Source organism: Ahaetulla prasina, chromosome 9, assembly GCF_028640845.1.
Source record: "Ahaetulla prasina isolate Xishuangbanna chromosome 9, ASM2864084v1, whole genome shotgun sequence".
Classification (NCBI taxonomy): domain Eukaryota; kingdom Metazoa; phylum Chordata; class Lepidosauria; order Squamata; family Colubridae; genus Ahaetulla; species Ahaetulla prasina.
In genome coordinates, this window is record NC_080547.1 from 25159106 (window position 1) to 25177031 (window position 17926).

The 17926-nt window shown below is 45.9% G+C and overlaps 1 protein-coding gene across 1 annotated transcript in view; it reads right to left on the minus strand.

The window, feature by feature from the left end:
• Window positions 1–17926, minus strand: part of ROBO3 (roundabout guidance receptor 3) — a 226396-nt gene that overhangs the window by 47217 nt on the left and 161253 nt on the right. The window contains exon 8 of the mRNA XM_058194558.1: window positions 14342–14513. Coding sequence (XP_058050541.1) covers window positions 14342–14513 — 172 coding nt within the window. The remainder of the gene's footprint in view (window positions 1–14341; window positions 14514–17926) is intronic.

Here is a 17926-nt window from a genome sequence, read left to right on the forward strand (position 1 = left end):
GTCCCCAACCTTGGCAACTTTAAGCCTGGTGGACTTCAACTCCCAGAATTCCCCAGCCAGCTTTGCTGATTGGGATATTCTGGGAGTTGAAGTCCTCCAGGCTTAAAGTTGCCAAGGTTGGGGACCCCTGCACTAGAGTATAGATAGTCCTCCGCTTACAATCATAATTGAGCCTCAAATTTCTGTAGTTAAGTGAGACATTTGTTAAATAATAGCCTGTTATAATAGCCTGGTAATAGCCTGTTATTAAGAACCCAGAAGCCTGCAATTATTGCAGGTTCAAGCCCGGCCCAAGGTTGACTCAGCCTTCCATCCTTTATAAGGTAGGTAAAATGAGGACCCAGATTGTTGGGGGGGCAATAAGTTGACTTTGTAAAAATATACAAATAGAATGAGACTATTGCCTTATACACTGTAAGCCGCCCTGAGTCTTCGGAGAAGGGCGGGGTATAAATGTAAACAAAAAAAAAAAAATGAGTTTTGCCCCATTTTAAGATCTTTCTTTGCCACAGCTGTTAAGTCAGGGGTGTCCAAACTTGGTCCCTTTAAGACTTGTGGACTTCAACTCCCAGAGTCCCTCAGCCAGCAAAGCTGGCTGAGGAACTCTGGGAGTTGAAGTCCACAAGTCTTAAAGGGACCAAGTTTGGACACCCCTGTGTTAAGTGAATCGCTGCCGTGGATAAGTCAGCAAGCCGGTTGTTAAGTGAATCTGGCTTCCCCATTGACTTCGCTTGCCAGAAAGTCGCAAAAGGGGATCCCATGACTTTGGGACACAGTGACGGTCATAAATATGAACCGGCTGCCAAGCATCTGAACTTTGGTCACATGACCACGGGGAGGCTGTAACTGTGAAAAACGGTCAGGAGTCACATTTTTCAGTGCCGTTGTAAAGTGTCACTAAATGAATTGTTGTAAGTCAAGGACTATAAGTAAAAAAAACCTCTTTTTTTTTCCAACTAAAGGTACCATGCTGGGCAGGATTAGAATAAGCTATGAGTCCTGCTAGAGGCAACATTGGTGGTGGTGGTAGGGGAACCTTCTCCTTAATGATGCCTCTATCAGGTGTTCTCTTTCCCAAGATGCAGAAGAGCAATAAAAATTAAAAATATTGTAATTCAGATTGTATCGTCTTCTGCATTATTATTTCATCTTTTCTGATAATCAAAATGGGATGTCTGGAGACATTTGTTTTAATCTCCCCGTAATAACCCAGGGAGATGGCTCACATTGAGAGATAGCAACTGTCCCAAAGTCACCTGGCACACTTTATGACTGAGTGGGAATCTTCTTGGTCTCAATTAAAAACCTTAACCACTATATTATGCTATTCCCAGTGGACGATACACAATCTGCTGTCATCCACAACCCAGCTCTTCTAGTGGTATAAGTAAATTAATACCCCTAATCAGTCAACTTCAGATCTCTGTTTACTGAAGGCATGGGGCCATAGTGTTGTGTCTGCACCCCCCGAGCCGGGCCCCCTGCCAGAAAGTGACACAGAAAGTGAGGGGGAAGGGCCATCAGGACTTACCTCAGGAGCACCGGCTTCCCTGGCTCAGCTCCAGGAGCCAGAGGCAGGCCAGGTGGAGGAGATAACGAGATCTCCGTCCCCTGACTCTTTCCCCCCCAGGCCACGCCTCCAGACCCAGCTGATGGCAATCAGGCCTGGCTGGACCCTAGGTTTCGTAGGCAGGAGAGGTGGGAACAACAGAAACAGGGGTGGGGCAGGCCTAGGAAGTGCTGAGTCATGGAGCCACATCCCACAGGATATAAAACCAGCGAGGGCTGCTATGCCTCTTCGTAGTAGGAAAATCAACTGCTTAACTAGAGCTGAAGTACTGTTTGTTCCTGGGTGACTCATCGGCAACAAGGGAGATAACAGAGTCACTTGGCAGATGCTTGCTAGTTTGCTGCCAGAGCTGATAGTGCCGGCTAATTAAGTCATCACTCGGACGGGGGCGAGGGGGGACAGATCACATAGTTTGGTGGAAGAACACACGTTTTACAAGCAAACAAAATTGCACTTTCAGTGCATTGCATCTACACGTGAGACAGAAGGGTTCTGCTTGAGGCCTAGGACAGGGGTCTGCAAACTTGGCTCTTTTAAGACTTGTGGACTGGCTGAGGAACTCTGGGAGTTGAAGTTCACAAGTCTTAAAAGAGCCAAGTTTGCAGACCCCTGGTCTAGGAAATAAGTTGTGGCTAATGGTGCTGGTCCCAATGCCTAGAGTCGTGGTGGCGCAGTGATTAGAATGGAGTACTGCAGGCTACTTCTGCTGACTGCCAGCTGCCTGCAATTTGTCAGATCGAATCTCACCAGGCTCAAGGTTGACTCAGCCTTCCATCCTTCCGAGATGGGTAAAATGAGGATCCAGACTGTTGGAGGCAATATGCTGACTCTGTAAACTGCTTAGAGAGGGCTGTAAAGCACTGTGAAGTGGTATATAACTCTGTGCTATTGCTAGAGTCAGGATAATCTTGCGATTACCCATATCTGTTGGATCTACTCTCTCTTTTAACCACAGATCCTTTCTTGGTGTCAGGGATGCTTGTCCTCACATGCTCTCAGATCATCGAGACCAAGGGTCTCCAACCTTGGCAATTTTAAGACTTGTGGACTTCAACTCCCAGAGTTGATTCTGGGAGTTGAAGTCCACAAGTCTTAAAATTGCCAAGGTTGGAGACCCCTGGTCTAGACCACAACTATGTGCTGCTCATTGTTTAAATGTAAAGAAGCTATTAATCATGATCATGCTTGTTATGTATTAACAGTTGTGCCTTTAAATATTTGAGCGGGAAATCAGCACGTTGCTGATTGGACGAAGCCTCCAGCAGAACTGTATAAAAGGAGAGGTTTTTCCCCCAGCCTGTTGCTGGGTTCACCCTATATTAAAGAGCTGTTGTCACTACCCTGGTCTCCAGCCTCGTTACTTCCCGAACATAACATTGGCGACGAAGGTGGGATCTCGAGGCTAAGGGGAACCAGAACCGAGCTGAAGCACGCTAGTTCCGAACCCAGCAAACTCAGGGCAGAAACGCGGAAATGGCAAACACGCCGCCCGCACTGCATCCCGGCAAGGAGAAATGGGGAACATATATGACCCGTTTGAAAGCTTTCTAGAAGCCAACGAGCTACAGGGATCCCTGATAACCGCCAACGGGCTTACTTCCTAAGCCATTGCGGGCGGAGGTAATCGATTGCGGAAGCCCTGGCAGAGCCAACGCCGATACAATCGGTATCGTGGCCGACTCTGCAAACTTTGCTGAAGAACCATTTCGCACGGCGGCCCAAATACGTGCAGCGGTTTGAATTCGGAGAACGAGACAGATGGAGGGCGAGTCCATCGGTGACTACATGGCCGCTAAGAAGAGCGCCCAAGGACTGCGGATACCGAGACTTAGACGAGGTGCTACTCGAGCAACTCATCCGAGGGGTCAAGGACATCCGCTCGGCGACGGCTGCTAGCAAAGAGCAACCTGACACTAGCCAACGCCTGGACGAAGCCAGAGCACATGAAATGTCTACTAAAGCAGCAGAGACCCTGCAAAAGCCTCTTCAATCCAAGGCGAAGCGCAAAGCCAACGCCAGTACACCAGGAGGAGATTCAGTCCGAATCCGAAGGTGAGGGCGAGGATGAGGAAGGGGTCTGCGGACCGAAAACGCGACACTGAGGACCGTGAATGCGGAAGCTGCGGAGGGCAACATCAGCGCCAACGCTGCAGGTTTAAAGATGCAACATGCCGGCGGTGTGGGAAGAAAGGGCACTAGCTCAGGTTTGCAGAGCGCCCAACCTTCCGCCGAAAATTCAAATCGGCCAATCAAAGCGCTGAACCGGAAAGGCGGCCCGCGATTGGTTCAAACAAGAAAGGCGCGAAGTCTAACCAAACGACTGTCATTATAGGCGCGCCTCAACCAAAGTGGAAAGAAGATTTTCACAAAGCCCAAGATCGAGGGAGTACGGTGCAGGCTTGAAGTAGACACGGGATCAGCGATCACCATCATGTCCTGGCTCGCTGCCGTCCGTCGCGGCGCCACCTGCAAGCACAGCGGCTACGAGTCCACGACTACCAGGGAATCGCATCCCTGTTCGAGGGACCACCGTCCGAGTCGAGTACGGCCACATAAAAGACCCTGCCCATCACGATCGCCGAAGGAACTCTGCCCAGTCTGTTGGGACTAGACTGGTTTCGTGCCCTGGGCATGGGAGTGACTGGCATCTACAGAAGTGACTGCAATTTGAAAGACATTCTCTTTAACGAGTTCAAGATGTCTTCAAGGACTGCCTGGGCAAGTACAAGGGACCCTATTTCCTTCAACTTAGACCCCAGGTAGCCCCCATTAGGCTTAAGGCGAGGAGAGTCCTTTGCCCTAAAACCAAAATCGATAAGGAGCTGGACAAGCTCATAAATCAGGGGATTTTGGTGCCAGTCGATCACGCAAAGTGGGAGACGCCAATCGTCACCCCCATTAAACCGGACGGGTCAATTAGAATTTGCGCTGACTACAAGGCGACGCTTAACAAAGCCTTACAGAAAAGCGCGTACCCGGTTCCCGTAGTGCAACACTTATTGCACTCATTGGGGCAAGGGCAAGTCTTTGCAAAGTTAGACTTGGCCCAAGCCTACCAACAACTGCCAGTAGACGCCCGCACAGCCGAAGCCCAAACGACAGACAGGGGGGCATTCATGCACCCGATTGCAATTTGGGGTTAGTGTGGCACCAGGGCTGTTCCAAAACCTGATGGAACGACTACTGCAAGGGCTCCCAGGGTAGTTCCCTACTGATGATGTCCTAATTTCAGGGAAAACATGGAGGAATTGGGGAGTTAAGAAAGGTCTTGAGCATTTTCCGACAGCCGGATTAAAAGTCAAGACAAATAAATGCAGATAGGGGTCGAATCGGTCGATTTCTTGGGCTACCGGATAGACAAGAAAGGAATTCACCCTACTGAGAGCAAAGTTAAGGCAATTAGGAAGGCTCCAGCGCCCAAAAACAAAGCAGAGCTGCAGGCATTCCTGGATTGGTTAATTTTACGGTCTTTTAAAGAACAAAGCAACTGCTATGGAACCGCTGCATAGGCTCTTAGGGAAAAATACTGTTTGGTCTTGGGGAAAGTCAGAAAATAGGGCTTTTGAAGCAGTAAAGAACCTGCTCTCAAGTGATAGCCTGCTCATCCAATATCACGACTCACTACCCCTAGTGCTGGTTTGCGATGCGTCCCCTTATGGGGTGTGGGCTGTACTCAGCCATAGACTTCAAACGCACAGAAGCCCCTATAGCGTTCTACTCTAGAACGATGTCCTCCCCAGAGAGGAACTACAGCCAATTAGACAAAGAAGCATTAGCCATTGTATCAGGGTCAAAAATTCCATGAGTATGTCTTTGGGCGGAATTTTGAAATCGTGACTGACCACAGACCGTTATTGGGACTACTGGCTGGCGATCGCCAACACCTGTGGCACTTTCGCCCCGTTTGACCCGATGGACTATTTTTTTAGCCGCCTACTCATACAAGCAGCAGCATCGACCGGGGAAAGAAGTGGGGCATGCAGACGCATTGAGCCGATGCCCACTGCCAGGGCGATCAAGATCCCACTCCGGGACACCCATCCTCCTTATTGACTCGTGACTCTGGCCCAGTCACATCAAAGGAAGTGGCTCGGCATCATACCGACATTGTGTTAAGGACTGTACCGGTTGGGTACAGAGAGGGTGTCACTGCGCCGGGCTTAACGGTTCAAAGAATTTGTTAAGAAACGTGATGAGCTCTCGGCTCAAGGGGTGCCTGTTATGGGGTGATCGTGTAATAATTCCTGTTAAGTTAAGGGGAAAGGTATTGGACCTCCTCCACGAGGGTCACCCAGGCATCGTAAGGATGAAGGGTTAGCTAGAAGCTATGTATGGTGGCCACTCATGGACGCAGAGATTGCTGAGAGGGTAGGGAAATGCCAAGCTTGCCAAGAGTCCAGACCGCTACCCCAACAGCCCCAGTCAGAGAATGGGAAAAGCCCCAAGGGCCTTGGTCAAGAATCCACATTGACTTTGCTGGCCCTTTCACGGCCAAACGTTCCTAGTGGTGGTGGATGCATTTTCCAAATGGTTAGAGATCATACTTATGAAGTCCACCACAGCCGAAACAGTAATCGCAACCCCGCGCCACCTATTCGCAACTCACGGGTTGCCGGACACTCTGGTGTCCGACAATGGGCCCCACCACGGCAGCCCAGTTTGAAGAGTACCTGGCAGAGGAAGGCATCCGACATGCCCTCTCTGCACCTTTCCACCCTGCGCCGAATGGCCTTGCAGAGCGCTCCGTCCGGAGCGCTAAGGAGGCATTGTCCAGGCTCAAGCCAGGTGACTGGCAAACAAAATAGACTTTTTCCTAGCCGTCCAGCACAGAACCCCAAGCACAGCCACTGGAAAAGCCCAGCCGAATTGCTAATGGGACGGAAACTCCGTGCCCACTTGATCGCTTGAACCCCATTACACACCCGAGGGTTACAAGGGGAACTAGAAAAAACAAGGAAATGAGCATAGGCGACCGGGTGTGGGCCCGAAACTATGGGGACGGCCCTAGTTGGCTCGCAGGACAAGTAACAAGAGTAACAGGGCCAAAATCGTACGTGGTAGAGCTACCAGACAACCGAATGTGGCGGCGCCACATAGATCAGTTAAGGAAACGAATAACTGACCAAACCAACCAACAGAGACAGGTAATGACCAATACCACTTTGAATCCACAGCTGACAATGACCCGGGAGGCGCAAGACTTAGCTGAGGTCCCAGAGTTCCAGCGACGCCATCAGGTCCCCGAGGGAAACAGCAAGGAAAATCCAAAATTAATCCAAGGCCGGATGGCCAAGAAAAGAGTCGGCCAATAATCCAGAGCCCGATGGCCCAGAGAAAGAGCTGGGAGGAGAAAACAGCCCTCCGACCAGCTCAAACACCACCCAGAACTGAACCGCAGGTCAGAAAGAACTAGGAGACGCCCAGGTTATTTGCGTGACTACGAAAATAACATGTAATTAAATATGTAAATAAGACCAAGTGTTTTCTGGGAGGGGAGGAGTGTTATGTATTAACAGTTGTGCCTTTAAATATTTGAGCGGGAAATCAGCACGTTGCTGATTGGACGAAGCCTCCAGCAGAACTGTATAAAAGGAGAGGTTTTTCCCCAGCCTGGTGTTTCTTCATTTGTTAACTAGGTTCGCACCTCGTGTTAAGTCATAATGTGGTAGATTTGGCTTAGTATTTTCTCAGCAATGTGGATCATAAACCATGGTTTATAGCTCAGGAACATCCCACTATGGTTTGCTCAATATGCTAGGATTAAAACAGGTCATGACTTTGCTTGAGGTATTAACCCAACTGCTGACAGAGGTCATCTCCAACTGAATTGGTGTCAATGGCAGAAATGATCCAGCACTATTTCGTCAAATCATCATTGTCTATCCTCTGCAAGATGAAGGCCTTTTCCGCATGTATCCAACCAATACAGTTCCAATCAATTTCGTCAAATACATATTTAGAAGCAAAAGAACTTTTTATGAGCTGGGGTGGGGGGAAGCCAGCAGCTGGGCTAACCAAATAAGCAACCCACGCCTTAGTTGAGAAGTCTTTCGTTCTCCTCCAAGCACTTGGTGTCAGTGCCAGTTTTATGGCGGATCAATTTGATTGATCAGTCGTGCTGGAGGGAGCTTGCTCTGACAATATGAGCAATGACACTAAATAACAACTTATTGAACAAAGGCAAAATCGAAGCGTAGGAGCAGAGAGAGAAGAGGGGAAGAAGAACTGCGGGTGGGCAGGAAGGGGTTACTGGTCAGAGCTTGAAAGATTATAAGAGCACCTCTGTTCTCAGAGAAACAGCCATTAATCGAAGCTGAAATATTATCCGACTTCTTTCGGTCAGCATACTGACACAAACATTTGCAGAGAGTAAAGGGTAGTGATGGGGTTTTCTAAAGAGAGCAGGACTGGAGAAGCAAAATGCAATGGGATCAGGAAATAAAAGGCAGCCATGTGGAAAAACCACATTCAGATTTTCATCCACCCATCCAGCCCTCCACGGTACAATATTCCATATCAACCCTTCCTGACTTCCCATTCCCGCCCTCTCAAGCATGTTTTCTATGGCTGCTGAGCACATTCAGCTCCTACTGAGATACTTTAGGATTCCCCCTCCCCAGCTCCGTCTCAGATTTTCTCTCTACCCCCCTTAAACTGCCAGGCTTTGGGCTTCTCCCAGTCTGCTGCTAATGCTCTTTAGTGTGCTGATGGTGTCCTGCTTGCTTTATCCTAATGCTAATAGGAAATTTTGGAGAAACAGAGAACAATCTGTTCTTTCCTCCCTCCTCGAGAAATCTGGCTAGCCCAGACTTTCGTGTGGTGTTGGGTTAATGCTCCTTGAATTCCTTATGTTTCCCTTTTATAAAAGCACCACGTCTACCTAAAAAGTAGCAGAGAAATAAAGGTTATTACATTTGGTGCAGTAAAGTTTTAGAAACCGTGTTTCAGAAGCATTTCAAAAACAGCTGGTAATGGCTCTTTTAATTTTACTAATATTTTTCAGGGTAATTTGAAAAATGTGTTTTGGCCTTTATAGGAAGCTTTTTTTTAAAAAAAATTGATCAACTGGTCAGGAAACGCTTGGAGTTTTCAGATCAGCTGACAGCCTGCAAACCCAGATCTGTATCATAATTATTTATTCCCTGTACTTAAAAGTCACATCTTGCTCCCTTAAAGGATGACTAAGGTGGCTTACAAAATGCATGAAACTGGATATCATTCGCCTTTGGATCTGAGCCAAACATTTCCTGGACAGATAAAGTGATTCTCATTCAGGCCCACTTTCATTCCACTGTGGGCTGGGAAGTAATTTTGTGAAGGGGAAAGTTCAAAAGCAAATGCCCTCTTTTGATGTGGCAGTCCTTATACTTCGCTGTCATTGTGATTAATGCCCACAATTAAGAGGTAGGCTGAGCTTTGATTCCCTGCCACTAAAGAAAACATAAAAAGGCTAGATTAAGCAGGTTTCGCCCCCGCAAATTTGGTGATGTCTTAAATTGTAAAGATGAGTAAATATTTATACCTCTGAAGTCTTAATTTTGACGGAAGTATGACAACATGTTTCTTACTTGGTGTTAGGTTGCACACTGTATCCTAAAATTCCCCACCGTTTTTTCCTCAGAAATAATTGAGAAGCTGAAATCTTCTGAGATTGTTGAGCCTTAGGCGATTATGACTTTCTCATATGAGATCTGGAGGACAATGGTTTTAATCATGCAAATTCTGGCAAGCGTATTATCATTTATTTATTTCTTACCTTTATTATTTTTACAAATAACTCAAGGTGGCAAATGTATCTTCCTATTTTCCCCACAGCAACCACCCTGTGAGGTGGGTATAGCTGAGAGAGAATGTGTTGTGTCTTGCCCGCCCTCAGAGCAGCCGGGGCCTTCTTACCTGCTCCCCAACACTGAGGAATGTATGCCTTCCGGCCCAAGTCCTGGCTCCATGCCCCCACAAACTGCAGAAGAAGGAGCATCTCCCTGCCCCAGCCCTGACTCCATGCCCAGGCAAACGGAGCAGCTAGACCCCTCCCCCTCATCCACAGCAGGTGAGCCTGAGGAGGGTTTACTCCCAACAACTGCTGATTGGAGTGACCCTCGCATCAGAAGATTGGAGAGGCGGAGGCAACAGAGGGAAGGGAGGGGCAGGCCTTAATGAGTGCTGAGTCATGGAGCCACACCCCATGGCCTATATAAAGGAGCTACTTTCTGGCAGTCTCTGAGTCAGGCAAAAGTCAAACTTATCTTGCTGAAGTCACTTACTGGTCTCCTGCCTGCTCTGAGGACTTTGCTAGGACTTTGGTCAGAGCTGCAGAGGCAAGCCTGATTCGGATTTCCCGGACCCAGCCGTCAGCGGAGGAGTGGGACACGACAGAATGATTGGCCCAAAGTCACCCATCTTTTTTTTTTTAATTTGAATTTATATCCCGCCCTTCTCCGAAGACTCAGGGCGGCTTACATTGTGTAAGGCAATAGTCTCATTCATTTGTATATTATATACAAAGTCAACTTATTGCCCCCCCAACAGTCTGGCTCCTCATTTTACCTACCTTATAAAGGATGGAAGGCTGAGTCAACCTTGGGCCTGGTGGGACTCGAGCCTGCATTAATTGCAAGCAGCTGTGTTTTAATAACAGGCTGTCTTACAGCCTGAGCCACCCACGGCCTCTGGCTTTCATGCTTAAGGCAGGACTAGAACTCGCTGCCCCAAATCACCCAGCTGTCTTTCATGCCTCAGGCAGGACTAGAACTCACAGACTCCAGCTTTCTGATGTCTTAATCACGAGACCACATTGGCTTGTGTGGGATTTCACCCATTTGGGGAGAGAAACCAGAGCTATCATATAACACTGCATGATGATATCTGGAACTTGAAAATATCACCAACCTCTGCTCCTATACATAAACAGCTTGCTTGATCTACCGCCCTTCTTAGAAGCAGTTTATCAGAGGCAAAAAACCAACAAAAAACATCAGTGTTAGGTTATCGTGCCAGCTTCCTGAAAGATGCCTCTTTCTATTCCTCAGATGCTCAACCAAGAAGAAGTGGCCAAACTCCATCAGCCCAGCGAGCTACCTGCTCTGCCCATTATTTACAGCCCTAATTACTCTCCATCGACTGAAAAACAGCAAACGGACAAAGGGCGATGAAAAGTTCACACACAATTGAATTTCCCAGTAACAATCAGCAGTGAAAGCGTGCACGAGGGGAGGAAGGAAGGGGGGCGAAAAATCAATCATGGCAAAGGAGCTGGCTTCGGACAGACACATCTGTTGCACCTGCCAAGCTCTGAGCATGAGGGACTTGCACGAATGGGGCTGATCATTGGTTCTCCTCCCCCCCTCCACCCCTCCACCCCAGCTGCCCTGCCAACTCTCCCATGCAGGAGAGAAACTGCTTGTTGTCTTCGGTGACACGCGTGGGTGCAATCAACAAGACGGTTGCAGATTCTGAGCTCCACATGCTAGGGATAGAGAAGGGTACAGGAGCCAATTGGTTGTTTGGCTCAGCTGACTCGCTAATGCCTCCCTAGCAGACTCTGGGCACTCAACTCTCTCTCTCTCTCTCTCTTTTTTAAAGAAAGTATTGCTTCATGTAATTTTTTTAAAACAAGTGACACAAAAGAGCCCCATCTCCTGCCTAGTGTGCTAGAGCAGTTTAGGAAGAATATGCCTCTTTGTGTTGCCTTAGAAACCCAGCTGGTGATTCTGCAACTAAATGAGGATTTCAGGTTATAAACTCCTTTGTCTTCTTAATCTCTTCCAATTGTCCGCCACCAATGGGTCAGGTGTTGCCATTTAAAACAAAGTGGGGGGGGATACAGAGGAGGCCTCTAATCAGGATAAAGAATTGGTATAGAGAGGAAAGCCCTAGAGAAGAAAGTGAGTGCAAAACCTTTGATTTCCAGATCATTAGTTCTGCAAGGTAATAACTCAGCCAAGCTTGTTTGCAGCTGGAATGGATAAAATGGGTATCAGCTGGAGCAAACAGAGTCTTTGGGCCATGATATAGTGCCTAACATCCTCCTGCAAAAACCAGAGCTACATGTTCTAGAAACAGCATTGTAAGCTTCTGGAATTCTCTAGATTGACAATGGCTGGGAATGGGGACTAGATGGAATCTAATGATATCTTGAAGCTTTGTTGCATAGCCTTCATATGATTCAGATCAGTGTTTCTGAACTTTACTGTAGGAGTAGAGCAAGCTGAGCTGGAAGGTGGAGCTAAACATGTCATCAGTTTGGAGTCATTACATTGCCACAGGAGAAGACCAAAGTTCAGCCTCATCCCTCACTCACCCGAATTCTGTTGACCCTTATCAAGCACCAATTTAGCTTTGACGTTACCTGACTGGATTCTTGTGTATAGGTAACAATAATAAACTCCTCTGCGCTTTGAACTCCACAAATATTCTTAGTTATTTGCATTTGACACTTAGTGACTTTAAGCTAACAGAATAACAGAGTTGGAAGGGATGTTGGAGGTCTTCTAGTCCAATCCACAAGGACTCAAGTAGGAAACCTTATACCATTTCAGACAAATGGCTCTCCAATGTCTTCTTAAAAACCTCCAGTGATGGAGAACCTACAACTTCTGGAGGCAAGCTATTCCATTGGTTAATTGTTCTGTCAGGAAAGTTCTCCTTAATTCTAGGTGGTTCTCTCCTTGATTAGTTTCTATCCATTGCTCCTTGTCCTGCCTTCTCATGCTTTGGAGAACAGGCTGTCTCCCTCTTCTTTGTATCAGCACCTCTAATATTGGAACACTACTTGTCCTTCTCTTCGTTAGACTAAACATACCCAATTCCTGCAACCGTTCTTCATATGTTTAAGCCCCCAGTCTCCTAAGCATCTTTGTTGCACTTCTCTGCACTCTTTCTAGAGTCTCAATGTGTTTTTAAAAATATTCTGCTGGCTGGGGAATTCTGGGAGTTGAAGTCCACACCTCTTTAAATCACTAAAGGTGAGAAACACTGATTTAGACTGTTATTTAGACCTGGTGCTACTTGTAAACATAACTATGGAGGTGCCTTTCTTCCTCCTCTACTGAAGAAGACTTATAATTTGACATTTTATTAGTGGCTCCTTTGGCTTTGACAATGTGCAACCTGCTTGGAAGGTGGGCAGCTGAAATAGGGTTATGAGAGCAGTTCTGAAATATATATATATATACCCAGCAATTTTCAGAGACAGCAGTGAGAGAAAGAAACCTGCCTATTCAGCTCTTATCTCTCTCCTCCCCCTCCCCTTCTTTCTTTCTTTCTTTCTTTCTTTCCGGTAGTTTTATTTCTAGCAATAAAAGTGAGAGGTTCTCTGATCCAGACCAGCTTGTTTTTTCTGGCATCTGAACATTGCCAAGGAAACTCTCCCCGTATAAAATTAACTGCAGAAAGGCGAAGGAGGGAGGCGGAAGAAAAATCCTTCTGGGGTTTGGGGAGAAAACATTAACAATTCCCTGCTGCCCATGAAAATGAAATGCCACCAGGAAGAAGCTGCAAGACCAGAGAAAGATCTGCTGGCTTTTTTTTCCCAACAGAAAATGCCCACCGTCTAGTTTCTTCCTGACCTGGAGTTCTTCAGACATGGTTGAAATTACACACGATGCTCTTGGCCCTGGTGGGAAATAAATTGAAAACATCTGGAGGGCATCAGTTTCCTATTTGTCATTTGAGGGGATCATTTACAAAGTATCTGTGATATTTGTGGTTCATCCATCAGCCCCTCTCCTGATCTCACACGCACATGCACAAAACTCATTAGCATGGTGGGTGGGTGGGAGGAACTCTTTTCCTGCCTGCTGAAAGTTAAAAGAAGTGGGATCAAAGCATTGCTAAATTACTTGTGTTTGGTAGATGTGGTTGACTAAATCTTCTGCTCCTCTGGGTAAGGGATTTATCCCCATACACCAATAGTGCCTGATTGCAAGCCACTTAGTTTGGAAAGCAGCTGTTCTCTGACTCCTGCCAGCTGTTGCAAAGGGCAATCTAGGAAGAATTTCCCTTCCTCTTTACCCATCCACTCCTATGAAGGGGGTATAGGGACAGAAGGAGACCAGGGACAGAATACCCAAAGAATTCCCATTTTCACAACTTCATCGTTGCTGTCAGATGCCAAAGACCAGATCCACACTTGAAAGTCTAATTAAACCAATTTATTGCTAAATAGCCTATGCACAGAAATCATCTCAACTAACTGTACCTGCTTGAAGTTAGATAAGGGTCGACAGAATTCAAGAAGGGGGTTGAGGTTGAGGTTGGATTAATCTGCTTGTGGCTGTAGAAGGATTCTAGGCGGATCCCTTTTTAACTCCACCCCCAGGTTCTGCCACTTTCTCCTATGGTTCCTATTTTACAAGCAGGAAGGGAAAATCGATGCTCCCAGCTTTAGTAAACAGTTTGTGAAATATGGTTGACCAGAGAAAGTAAATTTAGTCCCAAACACCTCTGAAGGTGCTAAAAGTTTGTGATTAGTTGCTGGAATTCATTGAGTTGGGATGCTCATACATTGATCACCTGCTGAGCTTACTGTGTGGACAGGGCCACCAAACTTTAGCAAGAGACTTTGGGGAAGCATCTAACCAAGGTTCCTTGAGATTGCTCCTTCTATCCTTAATATGGAGTATACCGAAATTTCTAAGAATTGCCTGCCCTCCCCACTTCTGTTATGAGGACCTTTTCTGTGGCTTCTCTGGGACTGGAACAATATGTACATCGTCGCTCCCTTTTGATAGAAAAGAAAGCAACACAACTTCACATTCTTAAGGCACTTACCATCTTCCACTTCCAGGAGAGCTTTGGCAAGGATGCTTCCTGCCACGCTAATGGCCTGGCACATGTAGTAGCCTGAATCTGAGGTCTGCACATCCATAATTGTCATCTCGCCACTTGGAGCTACAGAAAAGCGGCCAGTAGCTTGAGGGGGCTGGCTGGGAAAAAGAAGAACCTGTACAAAGGAGCAGAAAGAGGAAGATACCATATGAGGGCATGGAACTATCACAGCATTCCAATATAACTTTCTATTAACGTCATTCATATGCTAATCTACCTTCTACTGAGACCATTATGGGACCCACAAGAAATGAGAAGACCATCTCAAGAAGTAGTGAAGAAATTGCATTTTAACTGGTTTTTGACAATGGACATCCCTGTCTGAGACCTGTTCTTATTTGGGAATTCTAGGAGGCTGCTGAAAATTGAATTCCTACAACATTTTTCCCACTCTGGAATAAACCAGAATTATCACTTTTAAATAAATCATAGACATACAGACATACAAACCATAGACTGTATCGTGTTTCAAAGGTAGTTTTAGAACAAATCTAAAACTATGGGATGATCTTCACTTTGCCTCTCATTTAACGGATCAGTTTCTTGAGAATGGAAGCTATAAGGAGGTGTGGATTGTTTCAAACTGGAAGGGAAACGTTTTACAACTTCTTTGGAGACATAAAGACTGAGACAAGAGTTCTTGAGGTTAAGACTCACTATGCCTCATTCCCTGAGGTAGGGAATCATGGCTCCCTAATATGTCTCAAGTGCTCTACAATGCTTAGGCATGCGGCACAGCCTTTATTATTCTCCTCCACTCACACTGTGGCCTACACAGAGCAAACAGTCCTAAACATGCCAAGTTAGACAATTTTCCAGACAAATGCCCTGCCTTCAGAGGCTTTCCATTAATGATCCCTCTACCAAACCACCTGGTTTTGACCTGCCTTGCTCTGTCTGGATGAAATTGAAGAGAATTAGGTGTGATGCTGGAAAAAGTGCCTCTGCCCTGTATCGACGGGAAAGATGGAAAGATTGCCCTTATTATGACTGTGGTGCTAATATGTGAACTATTAAACATATTGTGCAAGATTGCTCATGATGTGCGTTCTCTGGTTCCCTAGAACAGGGGTCTCCAACCTTGGCAACTTTAAGACTTGTGGATTTCAACTCCCAGAATCCTTTGCTGGCTGAGGAACTCTGGGAGTTGAAGTCCACAAGTCTTAAAGTTGCCAAGGTTGGAGATCCCTGCCCTAGAAGGTCTGCATGAAGCAACCCCAGAGACGATTGCCTGGAGAGCTGAATTGGACATCCAGTTATGAGCCATTAGAGATTTTTGAATATAATTACGTAGATCAGAGGTCTTCAAACTTGGCAGCTTTAAGACTTGTTGACTTCAACTCCCAGAATTCTCCAGCCAGCATAGCTTGAAGACCTCTGACGTAGATTGTGCGTATAAGTTTGCTTCTCTTCTGTCATGTTCTGATCATATGCTAAATAATAAACAGTGAGGCTCCCCAACTGTGTCTGCTCCCATTACTTAGAGAAGAGCTAAGCCTCACCCATTCTTTGCATGGGGCAGAAAAAGAGTCCATGTGATCAGTTTTCTGTCAGGGATTCTAACTCTGAATTCATCAAATGTTCTCCAAGCCAGTGATGGGTTTCAAAATTTTGTACTATTGGTTCTGTGGGCGTGCCTTGGTGGGCATGGCATGGTTTGGTCAGTGTGGCTTGGTGGGCGTGGCAGGGGAAGGGTACTGTAAAATCTCCATTCCCACCCCACTCCAGGGAAAGGATACTTGTAAAATCTCCATTCCTTCCCCAATCCAGGGGAAGGTTACTGCAAAATCCCCATTTCCTCCCAATCAGCTGGGACTCGGGAGGCAGAGAATAGATGGGGGCGGGGCCAGTCAGAATTTTTACAACTGGTTCTCTGAACTACTCAAAATTTCCGCTACCGGTTCTCCAGAACTGGTCAGGACCTACTGAAACCCATCTCTGCTCCAAGCCCCGCGACGAAATCTCCTGCATGCTAAAATGCTATGATTCTGTGAATTTGACATCTGCTTCTCTGAATGAAGTTCAGCCCTTGCTCTAAGCAAATGCTTCACTCCCCTCTGGCACGTCACCTTCCCCCCTTCCTTTCTATCGCTGATCCTCTTAGGATGCAAGTAATTGACACAGTAATAGCTCAGTGCTATTTAAAGGCATCTTAGAAACTCCAATTGTTCATTCCAAGAGACTGGTTCTCCCAAGAGGTATCTCATCCCATACATCTGGATGACACGAGCAGCTTTGGTTGTAAGGCAAAATCTTAGCTCCTGTTGGCAGCTCAACAGAAGAAACACCACCATTCTAGGAGTTATTAAGCATCTCAAATATTTACTTAAAATCTGGGAGGTATCAATCCATGCAAAAGTCACTGAAATAAGAAAATTGTGATACCACCTTTTTACCAAACTAAAAAGGCTGCATAGCTATTATGATGTCCTGTAAACTCCTATGGCTAAATAATCTATATTTTGAAAAAACAAATTATCATTTATTTTTTTTGTTTACATTTATACACCGCCCTTCTCCGAAGACTCAGGGCGGCTTACAATATATAAGGCAATAGTCTCATTCTATTTGTATATTTTTTACAAAGTCAATTTATTGCCCCCCCAACAATCTGGGTCCTCATTTTACCTACCTTATAAAGGGTGGAAGGCTGAGTCAACCTTGGGCCGGGCTCGAACCTGCAGTAATTGCAGGCTTTGTGTTCTAATAACAGGCTTATCTATTGCCTGAGCTATCCCTGCCCTTTGCCTTGTTTTCTAACAGAGGAATTATTGAGTCTGTCATTTGCACTCTATAACTGTCTGGTTCGGTTCTGCAACCCAACAAGAAAGACACAGACTTCAGAAGATAATTAGAACTGCAGAAAAAATAATTGCTACCAACCTGCCTTCCATTGAGGACCTGTATACTGCACGAATCAAGAAGAGGGCCATGAAAATATTTACAGATCCCTCATATCCAGGACATAAACTGTTTCAACTCCTACCCTCAAAACGACACTATAGAGCACTGCACACCAGAACAACTAGACACAAGAACAGTTTTTCCCCGAAGGTCATCACTCTGCTAAACAAATAATTCCCTCAACACTGTCAAACTATTTACTAAATCTGCACTACTATTAATCTTCTCATCGTTCCCATCACCAATCTCTTTCCACTTATGACTGTATGACTGTAACTTTGTTGCTGGCAATCTTTATGATTTATATTGATATAATGATAATCATTTGTGTTGTAAATGTTGTACCTTGGTGAACGTATCTTTTCTTTTATGTACACTGAGAGCATATGCACCAAGACAAATTCCTTGTGTGTCCAATCACACTTGGCCAATAAAAAATTCTATTCTATTCTATTCTATTCTATTCTATTCTATTCTATTCTATTCTATTCTATTCTATTCTATTCTAATATAGTACATAGCTTGATGATCTGCTAATTGGTAAGCAAATTCACCAAGAACGCACCTGCATAAGACAGTGCTGTTTACATCTCTGAACTATTATTGTCAACAATCTGGATGTCA